The sequence below is a fragment of the Vitis riparia genome, chromosome 4, assembly GCF_004353265.1.
Source record: "Vitis riparia cultivar Riparia Gloire de Montpellier isolate 1030 chromosome 4, EGFV_Vit.rip_1.0, whole genome shotgun sequence".
NCBI classification, from domain to species: domain Eukaryota; kingdom Viridiplantae; phylum Streptophyta; class Magnoliopsida; order Vitales; family Vitaceae; genus Vitis; species Vitis riparia.
The window spans coordinates 14099747-14122082 of NC_048434.1; the positions used below are offsets into that span (position 1 = coordinate 14099747).

Consider the following 22336-nt stretch of genomic DNA (forward strand, 5'->3'; position numbering starts at 1 on the left):
GGAGGGGCGTTGGTTGGAAGCAAAAGAAAAGAGTTGATGGGAGGGTGGTATATAGAGGAATGAGGAGGAAATTACAAGTATTTTCTATTTTTAATATCAAATATGTTTTCAGTTATTAAACTACTTTCTCAATTTTCGACTAACTCTTATATGCCCAGAATCTCTCTGATTCCTATTCAATGGCCATGTTTCATTGTCAGAAAAAGAGCCATTTTCTTTCCTTCAATTTTTTATAAAGGCATACAAAATAGTCTCCTAAATAAATAAATAAAGATCATACGCCGTAAGACTCAATCACCTAGTATGCCTCTACCCACCCATCAATAGTAATGAAATTTTATACAAAGTTTCCTTAAATGGTATTAACTAACGGCCTGTTCACTTTGGATTCTTACTTTTGATTTGTATTTTTCAATTGAAATAAAATATTACTACCGAAATTAAATTATACATCCAAAAATAGCCCTCAAAAGACGTGAATAATAGGGTATTTCTTGAATTTATAAAAGTAATATATTGAAATTAGAATCTTTAAAAAAGAAGTAATATGGCAAAGAAGCCAAACTAAACAATTCCATAAAAAAAAAAAAAAAATAGGTGACTTGAAAATTACAATTTGAGTAAGCTAATAGAGTATACTTTCTACATGCATAATTGCATCATATCAAAAGACCACGGTGAGAAAAGAAATAGTCTTTGAAATTTATGTAGCCCTGCATACAAAAAAAAAAATGTTTGAGAAATATTTCATTTCTCCACCGTTATTCATCTTTAAAAAATAACTAAAATACTCTCTTTCTTTTTCTCATTGTAAGGAATATAAAACATTTGATAACAAAATTATCTACATATTTCAAATATCATATTCTAAAAAACAAATTTAATATTTGCATCGTGCTACTTGTTGAAGTGTTTTTGGGAAAATCATTTATGTAGTATTTTTTTCAAAAAAACATTACAAGTGATTTCAATACTACAACTGATTTTTAAAATTTTTAAAAATATTTTATAAATTTTATTAAATATCTTATGTTTTTTCAAAAACATTTTTTAAACTAAAAATACTTTTTAAAATTATTATAAAAGCATATATTAATAGGATTTTTTTTATAACATAATATAATAAAAATTAAAACCATTTCATTTGTTTTTCAAATGCCTAGTTTTTATTTAAAAGAAAATATTTTCAAAATATTAGAAAGTGGTTCTTTATTCACAAACCAATGATAAAAGCATGTTAAGAGTATTGTTACTTCAATAGTTCCTTTATTTATTTATTTTTGGATTTGTTTGAATGAAGCCAAAAGGACATTCAAGAAACAGGCCCCACCATGTGATAAATGACTGTATATATATAGAATAAAAAATTTTAAAAAAAATAAAAATGAGTAGAGAGAGAGAGAGAAATTTAAAAAAAAAAAAACAGAAAATGAAAATAAAAGAATAGTAGGTTTGACTTTTCTTCATGTATCTTCTATTGCTTTGACTGGTAGAAATGTTAAATATGAAAGTCCATAATTTTTTTATTTTCCAAATCGTGAGAAAGAAAACCAAAGGAAAAATAATGAATAAAACAGAAAAATATATCAGCTTCCCCTATATATATATATATATATATTTTTGGGAAATTATATACGTCTTTAATATAATATTTTATCATTTGATATAAATGAAGATTATCATACCTGAAAGTATTTAATACATATTTATTGTGCCAACAAAAGTTTTCATATAAATAATGTTAATTCAAGAACACAAATATAACTATGACAACATTCGCAGATGAGAGAAATTTTTTTGTTATATTATAAAAAATATTACAAATGATAAAATCATATATAATTATTAAGTTCCTAAAATATTTCATGTTTCTTCACTCTTTGTATAGATGTTCTAAACTATGAGTCTCTTCGTTGATCCTCACATCTCTATCACTTTGTATAGTCTTTACAAACTCCCTTATAACTTAAAATATTTATAGAGATATTTTTAATAACTTATTTTATAAGAATATCTAATATTACAATAATATATCATCTTAAAAAATATTCTTTATACAAAATGAATTTTCTACTCATTAAGAACTCAAAACAATTTTCAGTAGTACCATATCACTATAGGAGTCTAAAGGTTGAAAAGGAGTAAAATTATATTATTTCTTTATTTACTCTAAAAATAAAATTATATCTCTTTACCTTCTTATTTTCACAAATTTTTTCTAGATGCATTGCCTTGGAACATCCTTTTGATACTATTTGAAGGTAGTCTATATGTTAAAATAGAGGTATTTGAAGGTTGCTAATATTTAGGTTTGAATATATCCATAACTATTATCCATAAGGGTTAATCTCTTCTCCGGTTTTGGTTAAATAAATTTAGTTCTCATAGATTTGAAATTTTATTATATACCTCTCTTATTTTGAGTAAGAGAAAAAGTAAATAAAAATAAAAAATGAAAAGGATATGAAAAGTACTTGATGAAATTTCAAACCTACAAGGACCAGATGTATTTAACCAAATCGTGACGGAGAGTAAATAAAATTAACCCTTAATAATAATGCAAAATTTGAATTATGCTTATTCTATAATACTAGAAATGTATTGCATTGAAGTTTTGTGTTTTGATAATATTATTACAAACTAATTAAATTATTCTTAATTTTAGTTTTACTCAATTTGTTCATATTTTGATTATATATATTATGTATACGTAATCATATTATTTATATATTTAATTATACTTTCATTTTAGTAGAATTATATATCAAGTGATTTTTTAAAATTACAAATGACATTTCAAATATTTAAAAGCCTTTTTTTAAGTTTTATAAAATATTTTATTTTTTTTCAAAACACTCAAACATAAGATTAATGATGGCAAAGCATAATCAAGATGGGATGATGAAAATGAGCATATGATAATTTATCATTTGTGTCTACATCTCTTAAAAGTCATCAAACATTAAATATACCCTTTTTTGTTCATTTAAATAACTACGCCTACTTGTTCTTAATATTTTAATCTTGATACTCTAAATAATTGCCATTTGACTACAATTTGTGTGGTCTAAACACTATTGACTATTATCATTACATTAGTTATTAACTCTAGCCCAATATCATATTGGAAGTTGAAAGACGACAACTTTAAAAAATGAAATAAAATATCTAGGTATTAAACCCAACAAAAGAAGCTGATTCCATGACATCAAAGGAAGTAATAAAATAATTTGAATTAAGAAAAAAGAAAAGGGAAATCATTACTAGATCCTTCTTCTATATATGTATTTATTTATTGGACATATTTTAAGTAGGCAAGATAAGTAAGTAAAATTGATGAATAATAAGAAGAGTTTAGTGGTTAATTGATTAAAGCTTTGATGGTTTTAGTTTTTCTATGTGAAGTTTAAATAGATCGGAACAATATAAAAGTATCATTCAAGTTTTATGACATATTATTTTGAGTTTCTAAAAAGTTTGAAGAAAAAAAAAGTAAAGAAAAAAGAAATAAATTTTAAGTTAATAAATTATTTTTATATATTTATTTAAATTCATTTCATTTATTTTTCTATCAATTTCTATATAAAGATGAAATAATTTGAAAATATATGAACATTCAACCAATTTAATTATATCTAATTTTTGTAAAATTTTCATAGAAAATAAAATATGAGAAAATTATTTTTCTTAATTTTTTTTCTTTAATATTTTTTTAGAAACCAAACATAAGGAATATTTATTTTCCATGATATATAATCTTTATTCATGGTTTTCAATCAAACAACGCAAATAAGTAATTTCTATCTATTTTTGAAAAAAAAAATCATGCTGATCAATTTAGCATCATATCAAACTTTTCATTAGAGTTGTAAGTAAAACAAAAAAAAAATTGACAAATTGATGCAAACCAACCAAAACTGATCATATTGGTTTGGTTTTCAAAAAATAAAAAAGGTTGGTTCAATTTGAGAATTTTAAATACTAGTTGGTTCAGTTTTCAATTTTCTTGTCTTCTAATCGATAAAAACCAAACCAAACTGATATTTTAAAATTTATATATAATTGTTTGATATTTAATAAAAAAAATTATATTAGATTTTATTAAAGTAATTTATTGTTTTTTATATTATGGTCAAATTAATTTTAAATTCATTTAATATATTTTTAACTTCAAATCCAAGTTGGTTTCAATTAATTTTAAAAATAAATTAGACTTAGGGCCTAACATAAACTCAAATTAATAGGATTTTGACTCAAAACAAATACAAATTTGCAACTAGGTTTAGGACTAAAAAATGTTACTAAGTTGGGTCAAAACCGATCCACGAAAATCGAATCAAATCGACCTCAAAAGGCTTGGTCTGGTTTTATTTTTTCACTCCAAATTTGATTAGTTTGGTTTTTATCACATATAAAACCAACAATATTGGTTTGGTTAATTTTTTATCCAAAAACCAACCAAACTAACCTTATTCACACCCCTACTTTTCATATACTCAACTCAAAGTATATAGTGAAATTTGGACCATTAAATAAGGAAAATGTATATATCAAGCTACAAAAAAATAAGATTATCATATAAACTAATGACACCAAAGTACTAAATAATGGATTATATATAGCGAACAAAATAATGAGACGTATATCAAAGCAATGAGATCACCCCATCATGTGATAAAAAATAGTTTAGGGAATCTGATGTCAAGTTGGTATATATAAAATATTTGAATCAAACCAAACCTAATTTTAATTTGCTTTGTTTTATCATGAATGATGGCCTAGTCTCAATATATTTTAAGAGGCAGCGAATCATTCACATCTTAAGATTTTTTATTTTTTATTTTTTTTAATTTCAACAGTAATATCTTAATTTTTTAAGAGTTGATCAAGACATTACAATGATAATGTTGATTATTATAAACTAATTATTGAAAATTACCTCAAATCCTTAAATTTATTGATATTTAAAATGTTGTCCTTTTTTGAGCTTGTTTGTTGGTTTAGAGTTTGAGTTGATAAATATTAGGCTATGTTTGATTCGTGAAAAGTATTAAGGAAAGAAAAAATAATATTAAGAAAAATGATTTTTTTCATATTTGGTTTCAACATAAAAAAATATGAAAAAAAAAATTAAATATAATTAAAATTAGTTGAAAATCTATGCATATTCTAAATTATTTAATCTTTATATAGAAGATGAAAAATAAGTAAAATGAGTTTGAAGTAGTCTATAAAATAATTTATTGATTTTAAATAGATTTTTTTATTTTCCTTCATTTTTTCTTTCACAAACTTTTTCTCTTTATTTTCTTTCCCTCGCATTTTTTGGGAACCAAACATAGCTTAATGTCATGTTGAGGAGAAAAAAAAAAGTAAAGATAGTTTATAAATTTTTTCCTTTGTTTGATTGTTTAAGGTTATATTTGATTCCTATAAAATTTGAAGAAAAATGTAGGAGTAAAAAAATAAAAAAGAAAAGTAAAAAAAATTATTTTTATATATTACTTCAAATTCATTTCATTTATTTCCCCCCCTCTACATAAGTAATAACTAATTTAAAAATGTATACATTTTTAACTAATTTTAATTATATTTTATTTTCTTTTATATTTTTCATGATGAAACCAAACTTTAGAAAATAATTTTCTTTAACAACTTTTTTCTTTTTTTAGTACTTTTTAGAAACCAAACATACCCTAAGAAAAAAGTAAGAGAAAAAAAAATTATCCAACATTCATTGTTTCCAAACTTTTATCATCCTTAGCAAAGTTGGTTGAAGCCAAAAATCTTTCAACATTTTTCTCATCTTATGTATAACATGATTTTTCTTAATTTTTTTTTTTCATTCATACTAGAGATTTAAAATAAAAATGAATTTTTTATACACTTTTATGTTGCCTAAAATATCTGAAAATAAAATTCAACTTAAATAAAAAAGATCTGAAGTTCAAACAAAAATAAACAAGGCCAAAGTTCAACCTGATCAAATTATAACCTTATGTAACAAATATAAACTCAAGTCTTTAACTTTTAGTTGTTTGGATTAAGATTTCTCAATCCAAACATCATACTTTTCCCAAGCTAGATTTGAATGGATCAAGTTAAGACACAACCACACTCATGCCAGTAAGAGTACTTGCAAGAGCATTCTTTGTAAATTACAAGCATTACGTATTGAGCTTCAAGCATGAGTTCTTTATATACATTGAAAATGAAAAGATGTAACCCTCTACTAATTATAATCCAGGGGTCAATAACAAGCTAACACAACACGATCTCTCGATGAAGCTGCAGTCACTTGGAGCCACCCGTCCATTCTCTGAATCGGTTTTTTCAACACTGTGATAGCAACATTAAGAGAAAGTCAGAATTGATACAAGTAATCTTTGCAGAAAAATAAGATTCTACTCAGTAAGATGGTGACACTATTAATATATAATCAACCAAAGCTTCAATCTAATAACCTTTCACATGCTCAGGAATCTCTATGGCATGATACCAGATTCCATAAAGTCCAAAAGGGCAGATTAATATCCCAACTGGCTGCAGCTTGGTCAACCATCTATGTAACATTACATTCCATACAAGGAGTCTCGGTATAGGACTGTTAGGTGAAGGTGTGTGCGCCTCAGAATCCTATCCCATATCTCTAAATCTAGTGACATTGAGCAGACAGATCAAGTGTCAAAAATAATTCATTTTTGTGCACTTCTGTTAATCAAAGTTTCAGAATCACATCTGTGTCTCCAATTCACAGGACATTGATTGTGAGTATGTGTCCTACAACCGCTGGAAACTTTCCACGAAACCCAGACTCCAGTTTATGAAGACACAAGAAATGAAGCAAGATTTAGTAAAATATTGTTTTGCAGTTGTTGAAGAACATTGCAATTCATTATCTCCCAAGAGAGGGAATGACACCAATGATCATGAAAAATATAGAGCAAATTAGCTATAAGAATGAAGATGCTTCCTCAAAAACATCTATATATTTTCTCAGGATTACTGAGCCAACCCACCATATTCAACGCTGGAGATGCAATAACTATCTGGAAAACAATTCCTAAAGAAGATAATTCAAATATGCAGCACCAATATAGTAAATGGGTCTATAGATGAATGCATGCCACTCAAATATACCAAACTAACTCATTATATACACCCAAAGAAAAGACACCTCAATAGATCAGTTTTTTCCTCGTTTCTTTTCACTTTGCTTTCTGAAATTGTGAAGGAAAACTATGGCAAATACGCCTCGATTATAAACAAGAGAAATTATTGATTTAACAAATTGGCTTTTGCTAAATTGTTTGGCCAACACATTTGATGCTTTTGAAAATCAAGGGCATTAACATTTTTGTGTGTGTTACCTATTCGGATGATTTAGTAGTACTCTATAAACAATTTATAAATTATATAAGGCGCATCCTAAACTTTGTTCGATTTTAAACTCAACCCCTGCCTGTTTGAAGGTCTAATCCAGACAGACATCCTAGTGTTTGAAGGTTAAATACTGCTGGAGGTTTTTACTCCTTGAACATCTAATCGTCTACCTAGATAATATAGAGAAACATAACAATTGTGATTTAAAACAGGATAGAACCTGCAAGTTGTGAGACACAATGGAGGGAGACAAAAAGTTTCCCCCACAAATAAAATGCTCAACTGGTACAGTTCCAGATAACTTACTGAATCAATCAAGCGGATGCTACAATTTCAGTTCTTTAACCACATAGTTGGAACATTTAAAAATCATTTTAGATCATTTACAGGTTCCAGATCCTTCACGTCATCCCCATTGTTGGAACTCATACACTAAAGCTATGCAAACACATTAGCACTTACAAGCAAGACAGTAGCAGTGAAATGCTCATTTTTCCCCTGACTTGAGCTCTCTTGCAAGCAAAATAAGCCCCACAGTAGCTAAGGCAGACAAGGCTGTTGATGAGTAGCAAATTGCAAGTAGAGCTCCCCTTAGAGACTGCACTCAAATATTTTTCATGCATTAATGTAACAGTGATCAGTAAGGAAAGGGAACAAAACCAGATCAAAATTAAATGAAATTGGCCCTAAGCACCTTAGCCAGAAGCAAAGCATTATCATTTGCATACTGCAATGAGCTCTCAGGTATGCTTTGGACGCCCTGACTTAGTTGCCATGAGAGTATCCTACATATCGTGCATAGGAGATAATTATATATTGTCATGAGACCCCTTCACAAGAAATAAAGTTAGAAAAGAGAACTCACAGTTCAAACAGGATAATTACCCAAAAACAAAACCAATTGCAGCCCCAATGTTGGCTTTATCAGATGTTAAAGCAACCTGAAGTTCTCCAAACTGCAGTTGGCAACCACATTAGTTATTTAAGTCCAAATACTTGGGCTTAACTTCCATAACATGTGTATGGTTATCATCTACCTTCAGCATCCTAGTTTCTTCTTTTGGTTGTACATTGGTCTCTGCAGACACTGAACTTGCACACAGGAGCTTCCCAGTCGTAGTCATTGCTTTTGCAATCTATAATCATAAAAGAAACCCACAATCTAAAGCTATGTTAATGGCGCATTAAGAAAAAATCCCCATAGACTAATCTATGTAATTTGAGACATAATACACTTGAATTGACATCAGCAAACCCTCCTTCCACAACAATCAAACCCTACCCTCAAATTCCTCTTGCAGAGGTGTCTGGCAACAAATGATGTCTGGATTACTTTTTGAAGCATAAGAGTGAAAAGGGGGGGAAATGATTGATCAGAGATAACAGCGGACTTGGACAAGCTATTTAGGTAAGGAAATTATTTTCCGGATGGAATGATTATCTGAAAACACTCGCTAGATATGCAGATTGATTGGAGACATTAGTTGTTGACTGGGACAAGCTATCTAGATCAAGAAATTGTTTTACTCAATGAATTGATAATCCTTTTTTTTACAGGCAAATAGAGATAAATTAATTAGCACCCAGCCAAAAAGGGGGCATGTACAGTGGAAGTAAACAAAAATGAACTGATTATCTTAAAAACTCACTAAAATTGGAAGTTTTCTGTCATTGGAAGAACTAGCTTTAAAGAGAGCAGAAAAACGACATATATGAGCTAAAAGCATTTCCCCATTTTATGTTGATTCTATACTTACAAGCAGTAAGTGACTTCTAACATATGTGGTGGTGGGCGGAGTGCTCTATACGACTGGTGGCGGGTTACCAGAGAAGAGGGGACATGGAATCAAGTAGTTTGATTGACGTGGCAAATTGCGACTCTTGCGACTCTTATAGAAACAAACAGTAAGCTCTCTGCTGAGCTAAAATCATTTCCCTATTTCATGTTGATTCTGTACTTACGAGCAGTAAGTGACTTCTAAAATCTGTGCACATTTCAATTTTTATTAACAATTTGGAAACATCAAAGTGTGACAAACTGTACAATATCACAAGGGAACGATATCAAATTAACCATAAAATATGGTAGTGGGATCAATTTACCATGCTTAATAACATGCTAAATTTGAGTGTTTATCAGAGACAAATCAATTGTTTTGGGCAACTTAGAGCTTTAAGCAGGGAATCTTGAGGATTACAGTTTTTGGTGGCAATGTGGTATGCAAAGAATAGATACCCTTTGTAGTTCACCTTGACCATACTGCCCCATGGATTGAAATCTTCTTCCAGCAGATACCAATCGCTTGCCAAATGCTAATTCAGTAAGCAAAATGAAAATAGGCTTCAGAAGGAACACCAGAAAAGGAAAAGTAAAAACCAAACTATATCTGCAGCTATTCTTGCCTGTCTTGGCATTATCGGTCAAAGAGCCTTCTAATGAAGGGAGCTTGCTCACTAAAGTACTGGAACTTGATGTATCAGCTTGTTCCCATGCTCGAGATAGATTTAACAAAGTCTCTCCCAGCTCTTGCCCACACTGAAAATAACCACTGAAAAAAATAAGATGCTAGGTAATGAGTTCCAAAGATGAACTACATTGAAATGCCAAATATTTCTTGGGGTCAAATGGTTAGAGACAAATGAATGCACCAAGAAGATCAAAATAAGTTTCAATTCTTTGTATATCAAAACAAAATGGGTTAACTTTTAATTGCTTCCATGTCCCAGACGCCATCGTTCAGACATGAAATACCAAGTTCTTTAAGAACTCATAAAACTTGGGTATAGAAAATATATGGATGCTGTCTGGTTGTTTGAGTTTGTAAGCCTGAGAAAGATGTGTATACCCAATTGATAATTTGGATGCTGGACCATCAGTGCCCAGACTGTGATAAGTGAGACCTGGCCTTTGGTGAGGGGAGCCATTCTCTCCCCAGTCCAAAGAGATTAAACTAAAAGTAATAAAAGCAAACCCCATTGTCATTCAGATCCAAGGAGAAGATAAGAAACTGATTCTGTCCTACAATTCTCTGATATAGCTCTTTATGCTGCCAAAGATTCTGGTATTCCTCTTGGTCTAAATCATCCACAGGGTGGCCAACAAAGCACAATGCCGAGAGGAATCTGTTGGGCTTTGTGGAGCCTAGTTTTGTTTGATCCGGTTTAACGACCCAACCCGAATAATATTGCATGGCTTTCTAATGGAAGATTTATTGAGGCTTGTTGGGCCCGTTTAGCCCATTGTGGAACCACCTTTTGTAATTAGGGTTTTTTAGTGTGGTGGGGTTGCCGTGTTATATATATAAAGAGAATATTGTAGCCGTGGGGGTTGTACTCTGTATTCTTCCCTGATAATAGTGATATCCCTGCAACTCCGTGGATGTAAGCAAATTGCCGAACCACGTAAATACTGTCTTGTGCGTGTGATTGTTTTTCTTTGACGTGTGTTTTCTCTAATTTTTGTTTCTCACGGGTTGGGAATTCGGTTTAATTCCCTACAACTAGTATCAGAGCCTAGGGTTAGGTTTGAGTGGGAGCAATGGCAGAGGAAGCAGGAAAGGCGTCTGGAATAGAAAAGTTTGATGGCACAGACTTTGCGTATTGGAGGATGCAGATTGAAGATTATCTCTATGGGAGGAAATTGCATCTGCCTCTTTTAGGGACAAAACCTGAGAGTATGAAGGCTGAGGAATGGACGCTTCTTGACAGACAGGTTCTAGGAGTTATTAGGTTAACTCTGTCTAGGTCTGTTGCACATAATGTTGTAAAGGAGAAGACCAAGCAAATTTGATGAAGGCTTTGTCCAGTATGTATGAAAAGTCGTCCGCAAACAATAAGGTGCATCTGATGAAAAATTGTTCAATTTGAAGATGGCAGAGAATGCATCAGTATCACAACATCTGAATGAATTTAATACAATCACAAATCAATTGTCGTCTGTAGAAATTGATTTTGATGATGAGATTCGTGCTCTGATCATCTTGGCTTCTTTGCCAAACAGTTGGGAGGCAATGAGGATGGCAGTAAGCAATTCTACGGGAAAGGAAAAGCTCAAGTACAATGATATACGAGATTTAATTCTGGCTGAGGAGATTCGCCGAAGAGATGCAGGTGAAACCTCAGGATCTGGTTCTGCCCTAAACCTTGAGACAAGAGGCAAAGGTAATGACAGAAATTCAAATCGGGGTAGATCAAATTCCAGAAATTCTAATCGAAACAGAAGCAAATCTAGATCAGGCCAACAAGTACAATGCTGGAATTGTGGGAAAACAAGTCACTTTAAAAGGCAATGCAAAAGCCTTAAGAAGAAGAATGAAGATGATTCTGCTAATGCTGTAACAGAAGAGGTACAGGAGACAGTCCACTTGATGATTGGGTTTTGGATTCAGGAGCTTCGTTTCATACCACTCCACACCGAGAAATCATACAGAATTATGTTGCAGGTGATTTTGGTAAGGTGTATTTGGCTGATGGTTCAGCCTTGGATGTTGTGGGTCTGGGAGACGTCCGGATATCGTTGCCCAATGGATCTGTTTGGTTACTGGAGAAGGTTCGACATATTCCTAACCTGAGGAGGAATCTGATTTCTATTGGACAACTTGATGATGAAGGACATGCAATACTATTTGTTGGTAGTACTTGGAAGGTTACAAAGGGAGCTAGGGTATTGGCTCGTGGAAAGAAAACTGGTACTCTATATATGACCTCATGTCCAAGAAACACAATTGCAGTTGCTGATGCAAGTACTGATACAAGCCTATGGCACCGCAAACTTGGTCACATGAGTGAGAAAGGGATGAAGATGTTGTTGTCAAAAGGAAAACTACCAGAATTGAAGTCCATTGATTTTGACATGTGTGAAAGTTGCATCTTAGGAAAGCAAAAAAAGGTGAGCTTCTTGAAAACTGGTAGGACACCGAAGGCTAAAAAATTGGAACTAGTACACACTGATTTGTGGGGGCCTTCTCCGGTTGCATCCCTAGGAGGTTCAAGGTACTACATCACTTTTATTGATGACTCAAGTAGAATAGTATGGGTTTATTTTCTGAAAAATAAATCTGATGTATTTGAAACTTTTAAGAAGTGGAAGGTCATGGTTGAGACAGAAACAGGTTTGAAAATAAAATGTTTGAGGTCAGATAATGGAGGAGAGTACATAGATGGAGGGTTCAGTGAGTATTGTGCTACACAAGGAATTAGGATGGAGAAGACCATTCCTGGGACACCACAACAGAATGGTGTGACTGAGCGCATGAACAGAACTCTCAATGAGCGTGCTAGAAGTATGAGGTTGCATGCTGGACTACCAAAAACTTTTTGGGCTGATGCTATTAGCACTGCAGCTTACCTGATAAACCGAGGACCATCAGTTCCCATGGAGTTCAGACTTCCTGAGGAGGTTTGGAGCGGTAAAGAGGTGAAGTTTTCACATTTAAAAGTTTTTTGTTGTGTTTCTTATGTTCATATTGATTCTGATGCTCGTAGTAAACTTGATGCAAAGTCAAAAATATGTTTTTTCATTGGCTATGGTGATGAGAAATTTGGCTATAGGTTTTGGGATGAACAAAACAAGAAAATCATCAGAAGTAGAATGTGATATTTAATGAACAGGTTATGTACAAGGACAGGTCAACTGTAGTGTCAGATGTTACAGAGATAGATCAAAAGAAATCTGAGTTTGTTAACTTAGATGAATTGACTGAAAGTACTGTCCAAAAGGAGGGCTGAAGAAGATAAGAAGAATGTAAATTCACAAGTAGATTTGAGTACACCTGTAGCTGAAGTTCGCATATCTTCCAGGAACATTAGACCTCCGCAGCGTTATTCACCTGTTTTAAATTATCTCTTGTTGACTGATGGTGGTGAGCCAGAGTGTTATGATGAAGCCTTGCAAGATGAGAATTCAAGCAAGTGGGAGTTAGCCATGAAGGATGAGATGGATTCCCTGTTGGGGAATCAGACATGGGAACTGACTGAATTGCCAGTAGGAAAGAAGGCTTTGCACAACAAGTGAGTATACAGAATAAAGAATGAACATAATGATAGCAAACGTTACAAGGCCAGATTAGTTGTTAAAGGGTTCCAGCAGAAGGAGGGCATTGACTACACAGAGATATTTTCTCCAGTTGTGAAGATGTCAACAATCAGACTTATACTGGGAATGGTGGCTGCAGAAAACTTACATCTTGAGCAGTTAGATGTGAAGACAGTATTCCTTCATGGTGACTTGGAGGAAGACCTTTACATGATTCGGCCAGAAGGGTTCATTGTTCAGGGACAAGAGAATCTAGTCTGCAAACTGAGAAAGAGCTTGTATGGCCTTAAACAAGCTCCTAGACAGTGGTACAAGAAGTTTGATAATTTTATGCATAGAATTGGGTTCAAGAGATGTGAAGCTGATCACTGTTGCTATGTTAAGTCCTTTGACAATTCTTACATCATATTATTGTTGTATGTGGATGATATGCTTATTGCAGGGTCTGACATTGAGAAGGTTAATAATCTAAAGAAGCAATTGTCCAAACAGTTTACAATGAAGGATTTGGGAGCTGCAAAGCAAATCCTTGGTATGAGAATCATTAAGACAAGGCTAATGGTACATTGAAGCTTTCATAGTCAGAGTATGTGAAGAAAGTTTTCAACAGGTTCAACATGAATGAAGCTAAACCAGTGAGCACACCCTTGGGTAGTCATTTCAAACTAAGCAAAGAACAGTCACCGAAGACAGAAGAAAAAAGGGACCATATGAGCAAGGTGCCCTATGCCTCAGCTATTGGCAGCTTGATGTATGCTATGGTGTGTACAAGGCCAGACATTGCACATGCAGTGTGAGTTGTGAGCAGATTCATGAGTAGGCCTAGAAAGCAGCATTGGGAGGCAGTCAAGTGGATTTTAAGATATCTGAAGGGTTCATTAGATACATGTCTTTGCTTCATAGGTGCAAGTTTGAAACTACAGGGTTATGTAGATGCTGATTTTGCTGGTGATATTGATAGTAGAAAGAGTACTACTGGGTTTGTTTTTACTCTAAGTGGTACAGCTATATCATGGGCTTCAAATCTACAGAAGATTGTTACTTTGTCTACTACAGAAGCTGAGTATGTTGCAGCAACTGAAGCTGGAAAGGAGATGATTTGGCTACATGGTTTCTTAGATGAATTGGGTAAGAAGCAGGAGATGGGCATTCTACACAATGACAGTCAGAGTGCAATTTTCTTGCCAAAAATTCGGCTTTTCATTCAAAGTCGAAACATATACAAACAAAATATCACTTTATCCATTATCTTGTTGAAGATAAACTGGTAATACTTGAGAAGATTTGTGGATCTAAGAACCCGGCAGACATGTTGACTAAGGGTGTCACTATTGAGAAGTTGAAGTTGTGCGCAGCTTCAATTGGTTTTCTAGCTTGAGGACAGGAGGATGAGTTGCAGGGATGAGGGATTGTTTCTTGGAGGATAGCGGTTTGATGTTGGTGATTGGACTAGTCTCCAAGTGGGAGATTTGTTGGGCTTTGTGGAGCCTAGTTTTGTTTGATCCGGTTTGACGACCCGACCCGAATAATATTGCATGGCTTTTTAATGGAAGATTTATTGAGGTCTGTTGGGCCCGTTTAGCCCATTGTGGAACCACCTTTTGTAATTAGGGTTTTTTAGTGTGGTGGGGTTGCCGTGTTATATATATAGAGAGAATATTGTAGCCGTGGGGTTGTACTCTGTATTCTTCCCTGATAATAGTGATATCCCTGCAACTCTGTGGATGTAGGCAAATTGCCGAACCACGTAAATACTGTCTTGTGTGTGTGATTGTTTTTCTTTGGCGTGTGTTTTCTCTAATTTTTGTTTCTCACGAATTGGGAATTCAGTTTAATTCCCTACAGAATCTGCTCTTATTTCCTGCTAGATTCCTGAACAGACACAACCCTTTTGTTTATGCCTATAAAAAAAACACCCTTTTGTTTGGAGCCTCTCCAAGAACCAACCACTGGATCCCAATCAAAAAGCCAGAACTCAACACAACAAATAATAAAGAAAGATGTGGTCAACTACTCCACTGCTCCCTTAAAGTACACATTTTTCAAAATTAATTATTTGGAAGGGCACCCCAGCCAGAAGCAAATAATTGATATTTACTTTCTCATAAATCATTAACCATGCAAAAGCTTTGATTTTGAGGTAACTTTTGAATTCCAAATCAGTTAGGCTTGCAGGAAGCAGGGTATCGCTCTTCAAGAGAACAAGAGAAAGGATGTTGAAGAAAAGATACCTGACATATCTAAGGAACAAAGTTCCTTATCTAGAGAAGAAGTTGATAAGAGTCTAAGACAACACTTTCAAGAGGAAACAAGAGAGAAGCAAGGGCCTCAGCAGAAATGAAACATGATTTTTAAAATTAAGATAATGAACACGTCTCCATCAAAAAAGGGAAAAAAAAAAGGATAATGAAACTTGTCAGACTTCTGATCATCCTCAACTAATCACGTGCTTGCATCTTTTAGAACACAAAAAACAACATTTTACTGTCTTCCAAAAATGACCCATCTTCAAGAAATTTCTTTTTAAACAGGTTAGGAAAACTTATCATCTAATATGTTATCTATGTTCGCTCTCTTTTTTACTTTTTCTTTTTTAAATATAAAAAAAAACAAGAAAACAATTCTTCTTTCCACTATCAAACAGACCTAAGATTGTTTATTTCACATTCATTAAGATTTTTATGAAAGTCAGAATTCCAGAAAGGGGGTTATACTATTAGACAGGGAGCACAAGAAGGAAATGGGAAGCCCTTAGACCTTCAGAGGGAAACACATAAATTTTTTCTGAAGCCATAAAAGAAAAAAAAAAAAAAGAGGCTAAATTACCATCTGTTGAAAAATCCTAATGTTATCATGTGTTTAGGATTGTTGGCTCATGTGGGTCGAAGCAGAGTTCACACATGTTCAAACTAAATACTTATGACCTACGTTGTAGGTAAGAAAGTTACCTTATAGTAATCCATAACGTGTCCCATTAGATAGACCAATAGGATTAATCAGTAAGTTTTTTTAATCAACAGTTAAGTGTGTTAATTAGCATGTCTCAACCTATGTTCTTTCACCATATTTTGAGATAGTGAATCTTAATATGAAATATTTTTCTTATCATGAAGCTCTCTTCATTGATGACTAATTTCATGGCATACAATAAATAATGTAACAATATAGAATCACTAGCTTATCATAGAAACATAACTCATGTGATATATGAGCATGACATATTGAATATGACATGTACATTAAGCAAGCTCCAAAGAAAACAACAAAACCATTAACTACATTATGTAGACATTTTGACAATTGTCAAAAGAAAAATGGAAATTGTACTTTTTTGAGCACTAAAATGTAGAAAACAATAAAGAATCAAAAGTTGCATCTTGTGAATTTAATAGATTGATGGATAAAAAGTTAAATGAATATCATGAAACCTAGGGGCAAATGCCATATGAAGACCTAAACATGTAATAAAGGAGTTGATTAAGCCCTAACAATGACATAGTCCCATGGAAAAAGTTTGAGGATGATGTAAGAATGCAGGCATGTTTTGACCTTATATTTTTGCAACGACTTCATGAGAAAGTATTAAGAATGAATTAGGGACATCCTTCAAAGTCACATTGCATGCTTCTGGATGTTGGTTCTCTGACTGATGGAACCTAAGGCAAGGATACCGGCATGACTAATTTCATAGTCAACAAACTCATTTCTTGGTCAATAAATTTTCTCCAGCAACAGACATAATTCCCAATGATACACATTGTAACAAAGTACAAATAGTTCCACCTTCAAAAGTTCTGGTTGCCAGCATAATCTCATGTTTAGGATGATAAATCAGATCTTAGGACAAAGAAATGCATATTGTTTTTTCCTGTGATAACAGGTGAAAGGACAACACAATCTCACACAAATGACACAGAATATGCTTGATACTTCTTGAATCATTTATGTCCATCCAACAAGTAACAGAAGGTATGGGTGATATGAACTGGAATTGACAAGGAGTGTCGTATGATTCTTCCAGATATATATAAGATGCTTTTGATGGGGGAAAAGGTATGAAGTCAACACATAAAAAAAAACCAATTCCATTTTTTTTTTCTTTTGCATTATTTTTATTAGTGGGATATAATTTGGATAACCAGCAGGAATATGCAAGAATAATAGCTTTTCCTCTCCGGTTGAAGTGCTTCTAATGAAGAAACAGGTATAAAAGCAGACCAAGCACTGAGTAAATCCCATGCTTGCAGTTCATATTTATCATGGAATAAATTTAGAAAATAAGGAGGAATAAGCAAAAGAAAAAACTTCCGATATCATTTTGCTGGAGTCATGCATGAAGAGCTATAAGTCTAAACATAAAGCCATCATATCATGCAAGTGGAATGATGTCATGAGAGCAAGGCAATGGCTTGGGGGTGGCAGCATGCTAGTGTGCACATGCACATGTGTGCCTCAACTCAGCAAAAATTCAAGCATGAGATTTTGAGGAGCTGATATTTTTCCTTCAAAATGGATGCCTTGAGAAGGGGTTTCCAAGTGGAAAAAGAATTTTGTGGATTTTCTTCAATTTCAGAAAATTAATTATGCTTGGTCAAGCATTATGATGTCTTCTTCTAACACATTGGAAATGACTTAAGATGCTCTTTAGGGAGGAGGTGGCTTACTCAAATGCAGTGATGATGGCCCAAGTTATGTCAAACCAAGAGCACAACATGAGGGCCTCAAATGTGTGTGATGATGAGCCTTGCTACCACTCACACATGGGTGTGATGCCATGAGTGTGGTGCAACTCATGGGTGTAATGACACAAGATGCAACTGTGATACTTGATATACACTATGCATGCCTTGGATGGAAGGATATAACAAGGTTGGTACACATGAGCCAATAATGCAATGGATATGATCCATGGGCTAAGAAGAGGGCTTAGCACACACAAGCATGTGGACCAAGAGAGGGTTTGACACACATGGACCCCCTAAACACACAATAGTGAATTGAATGACACTCATGGGCTTAATAACATACAACACTTGGCATTTTGAAGAGCCCAAGCAAGGGCTAACACTAAAGCATGACATATGGAAGCACAAGGTGTGGCATCTTGGCATTAGGCAAAGCCCAAGCAAGGAGCTGCAGGCACAACTAGAGCAAGACACTTGGTAAGCTGAGATGTGCTAGACACATGGCACAAGACAAGCAAATCTCTACAACAAAGGAGTAGGTGCATGTATGAAGGTAGCATGACAAGTGAGTGAGTTGTGAGCTTGGGAATAGGTGGCAAGCCAAAGGCAAGCAATGCATGTAGCAAGACAAGTGGCCAATGGTTGAAGCCTTTGAAATAGTCCACTGGACAGGTGGCAATGGCTGAAGATTTGACTTCAAATTTGAAAGAGGCCACTTCCCAAATGAGAGGGAGTTTGGTGGGCTGATCTCTATCACCTGGGTAGGGTTTGAATGCCTTTATATGGTCTTCTTTGTTCTGCACGAACTAACTAAAAAGTGTTGTGGAAGTCTTGCTCAAGGAGTCTTAGCTATTTCTTATAAACCTTTGGAGAGTAATACAAGTTCAGCGGTTAGGGGGGCTTTCTTTCTGAATGCAGATTAAGGGGCAGGGGTGGAAATGGGATTCAAGTATCTCATCTGTTATTCGCGGATGATACGCTGGTCTTTTGCAAGGATTCCCAAAACCAAATGGTTGTCCTAAGTTGGCTTTTAATGTGGTTTGAAGCCATTTCTGGTCTGAACATCAACTTGGAGAAGAGCGAAATTCTGCCGGTGGGAAGAGTTGAGAGTGCTGAGGCCTTGGCTTCTGAATTGGGCTGCAAAGTGGGTTCTCTTCCTTCCACCTACTTGGGGCTGCCTCTTGGTGCTCCTCACAAATCGGTGGTTGTGTGGGATGGTGTGGAAGAAAGGATGAGGAAGAGACTTGCTTTGTGGAAGAGGCAGTTCATTTCTAAGGGGGGGAGAATCACGCTCATTCGGAGCACTTTGGCTAGCATGCCGATTTATCTTATGTCCTTGATGTGTATCCCAAGGGTTGTAAGATTGAGGCTTGAGAAAATCCAAAGGGACTTCCTTTGGGGTGGGGGTGCGTTGGAAAAAAGGCCTCACCTTGTAAAATGGGATGTGGTTCGCTCTCATAAAATGAAGGGTGGCTTGGGGATCAGAAATTTTTCCACCCTCAATAGGGCCCTGCTGTGTAAATGGAGCTGGCGCTTTGCGGCTGAAAGGGAGTCTTTTTGGAAACTTATTATCAGCACGAAGTATGGGGAAGAAGAAGGAGGGTGGATCTCTTGTGAGGTTAGGGAAGGCTATGGGGTGGGGTTGTGGAAGGAAATCAGAAAGGAAGGCGAGCTGTTGTTTAAAAACGTTTCCTTCACCGTAGGGATGGTAGAAGGGTGAAATTTTGGAAGGACATTTGGTGTGGTAACATTCCCCTTTGTGAGGCATTTCCTTCTCTGTTTGCATTTGCGGTTTCCCAAGATGTGTGGGTAGAGGATTGTTGGGATTCTATGGGGATGGGGGGGGATGGTCTCCTCGTTTTTCTAGATCATTTAATGACTGGGAGCTGGAGGCGGTGGCGAGCCTCCTTTCGGTCCTTCAAGGTAAGAGACTCAACATTGGGATGGAGGATAGTGTGGTGTGGAATGCTTCTAAGAATGGGATATTCTCTGTAAAATCCCTGTACAATACTCTTGATTCTGGTGGTGCAGTCCTGTTTCCGTGGCGAATCATTTGGAGCCCTTGCGTGCCTACTAAGGTGGGTTTTTTTGCTTGGGAAGCTTCTTGGGGGAAGGTTCTAACCCAAGATCATCTCAAAAGGCGGGGCTGGTCTCTAGCAAACAAATGCTTCTTATGTTGTAATGATGAGGAGACAATTAACCACATCCTTATCCATTGCCCCAAGGCGAGGGTGCTGTGGAATCTTGTGTTTACGTTGTTTAGAGTTAATTGGGTCCTTCAGCTCACGGTTAAAGACACTCTCCTTGACTGGTCCGCTTCCTTTATAGACAAGAAGCGTGGGAAAATCTGGCGGGCAGCCCCCCTTTGTTTATTTTGGACGATGTGGAAAGTAAGAAATAGGATAGTGTTTAATAATGAGGTTTTGTCGATCCAAAGATTGAAAGCCTCTTTCGTTTGTAATCTTTTCTCTTGGACGAAGTCTTGGTTAGATGGAGAGCCCCGTTCCTTATTTAGCTTTGCAGATTGGTTGGGCTCTAATTGAGGTTGGTGGGTGTAAGCTTCTTTGTGCTTTTTGTTTTTGGGGCTTCTCGTGTATACTCCCTGTATGCTTCGGGTTGCCTTCTTGCTTCCCTCTTTTAATGAAATTTTTTCTATGTTTATCTATAAAAAAAAAAGTAATACAAGTTCAGGTGTTACCCTATAATTGTGTGTTGTGTGCTTTTTCTTAGTGCATCTCATGTGAGTTGGGAAAAGACTGGCTTGAAGGGTCTAAGCATCACACAAACACAAAAAATTTAAGGGGAAACTTCGTGCTTGTGAGTTGTGACAACTTGGATGAGTAACAATTATTGGTGTGTGTCTTATTGGTGGATTGCTTAGTCTTAAGATCTTTGGACATGAGGACACAACTAAATTATAAAATGGAATAGCATATATAAAACATGCCTAACATGGGTACCCAATGCATAATAAAATAAGCACATTGAGGAAGTAACTGAGGAAACTCATAATGAAATATAAAATGGTCCCATGCTTTCTTGTTTGATTAGCCCATTAGGTATGTATTCCATGGTAAGCATGTTGAGTAAATGTGCCATATTCATACCCAAGTTATATCACGTCTAACACAAATACTTCACATTCTGAAACTTCCTTGTAACAAAGGAAAACAGACCAGATCATAACTATTACATAATAATGACCAAGTGAATGGGAACCACAAGCATTCAAAATTTGAAGAGTGAATCATATAGAACTGTTTCATCATGTAAGTTATGTTTGGATTAACTTTTGAAAAGCCAAAAGCTCTTTTTTGACCTCAATAAGAGTTTCTATACATGTTTGGATAAATTTTGTTAAAAGAGTATATGATTTAAAAAAGAGCTTAATATAGATTTATAAAGGAAGCTATTTCATGTCTAACAAAACCTTTGAAATATCAATGTTGTCTTTTGTTTGACTTTGGTTTCAGCTTGAGCTAAAAGCTAAAGCCAAAAAGGGAAAACTATCTTAAACGGGCCCTAAGTCTCTCCAAGTTTTGTCTTGGTTGTAGTTTCTTCTTTGCCCTTTTTCCTTTGTTCATGGCACCATAGATAGATAAAATTTAAGTTATTGTTACACAAAATAAACTGCAGTTTATTATCTTAAACCAGTGATGTCCTGTAGTGTACAAACAAATCAATTACATTTTTTTATCAGAGTACAAACAAATCAATTATCAATACAAACAAGCCATTTTTATTTCTTTTGTTGATTCATAGATTTAATCGCTACCATACAACTGAAAGATCAACCAATTGCAGCTATAATAAATAAATAAATAAATTAAAAAGAAAAGAAAAGAAAAAGAACAACAATGGTTGTTTCCATAATAATTCATACCAAAAGTTTGAAACAACTAACCTCATCAATCACTGGCCCACTTGAAAGATCAAAAGCCGCATCATTCAGCTTCAGCATTTGCACAACATTTACCAAAAACTCTCAATCCAAAAATATCATTTAAACAAATCACACAACATTGGAATAAATACAAAACAAGTTTCTCTTACATCTAACGAAGATCACGAGGGAAGTTGAGCAAAGTAATCCGATGGAAGAGCAAACTATCCTGCAAAAATAACGGTCCAAAACTGCATCAGAAGCCAAATTTGAAATTGAAATCAAAGACATAAAATTGTGGAATCAAAAAATTTCAAAAATCAAAAAGATCAAAAATTGTCCTGAAAAGGA

At 34.3% G+C, this 22336-nt stretch overlaps 1 protein-coding gene across 1 annotated transcript; it reads right to left on the reverse strand.

Annotated features, from left to right (window-relative positions):
* Positions 1 to 5980: 5980 nt before the first annotated feature.
* On the reverse strand, positions 5981 to 22102 carry LOC117912190. The gene is made up of 8 exons (XM_034826689.1): positions 22007 to 22102; positions 9787 to 9919; positions 9620 to 9696; positions 8421 to 8519; positions 8269 to 8339; positions 8078 to 8168; positions 7846 to 7981; positions 5981 to 6339 (listed from the first exon to the last, which is right to left on the reverse strand). The coding sequence occupies exons 1-7, from the start codon at positions 22061 to 22063 to the stop codon at positions 7871 to 7873; spliced, it is 639 nt and encodes a 212-aa protein (XP_034682580.1). The 5' UTR covers positions 22064 to 22102; the 3' UTR covers positions 5981 to 6339; positions 7846 to 7870.
* Positions 22103 to 22336: the final 234 nt, after the last annotated feature.

Coding starts and splice junctions, on each gene's coding strand:
- LOC117912190 (XM_034826689.1), bottom strand. CDS start 22,063: ATGCTGAAGCTGAATGATGCGGCTTTTGATCTTTCAAGTGGGCCAGTG. Junction 9,920..22,006: donor GTGGGCCAGTGATTGATGAG/GTTAGTTGTTTC, acceptor GGTTATTTTCAG/TGTGGGCAAGAGCTGGGAGA. Junction 8,340..8,420: donor AAGAAACTAGGATGCTGAAG/GTAGATGATAAC, acceptor TGCCAACTGCAG/TTTGGAGAACTTCAGGTTGC.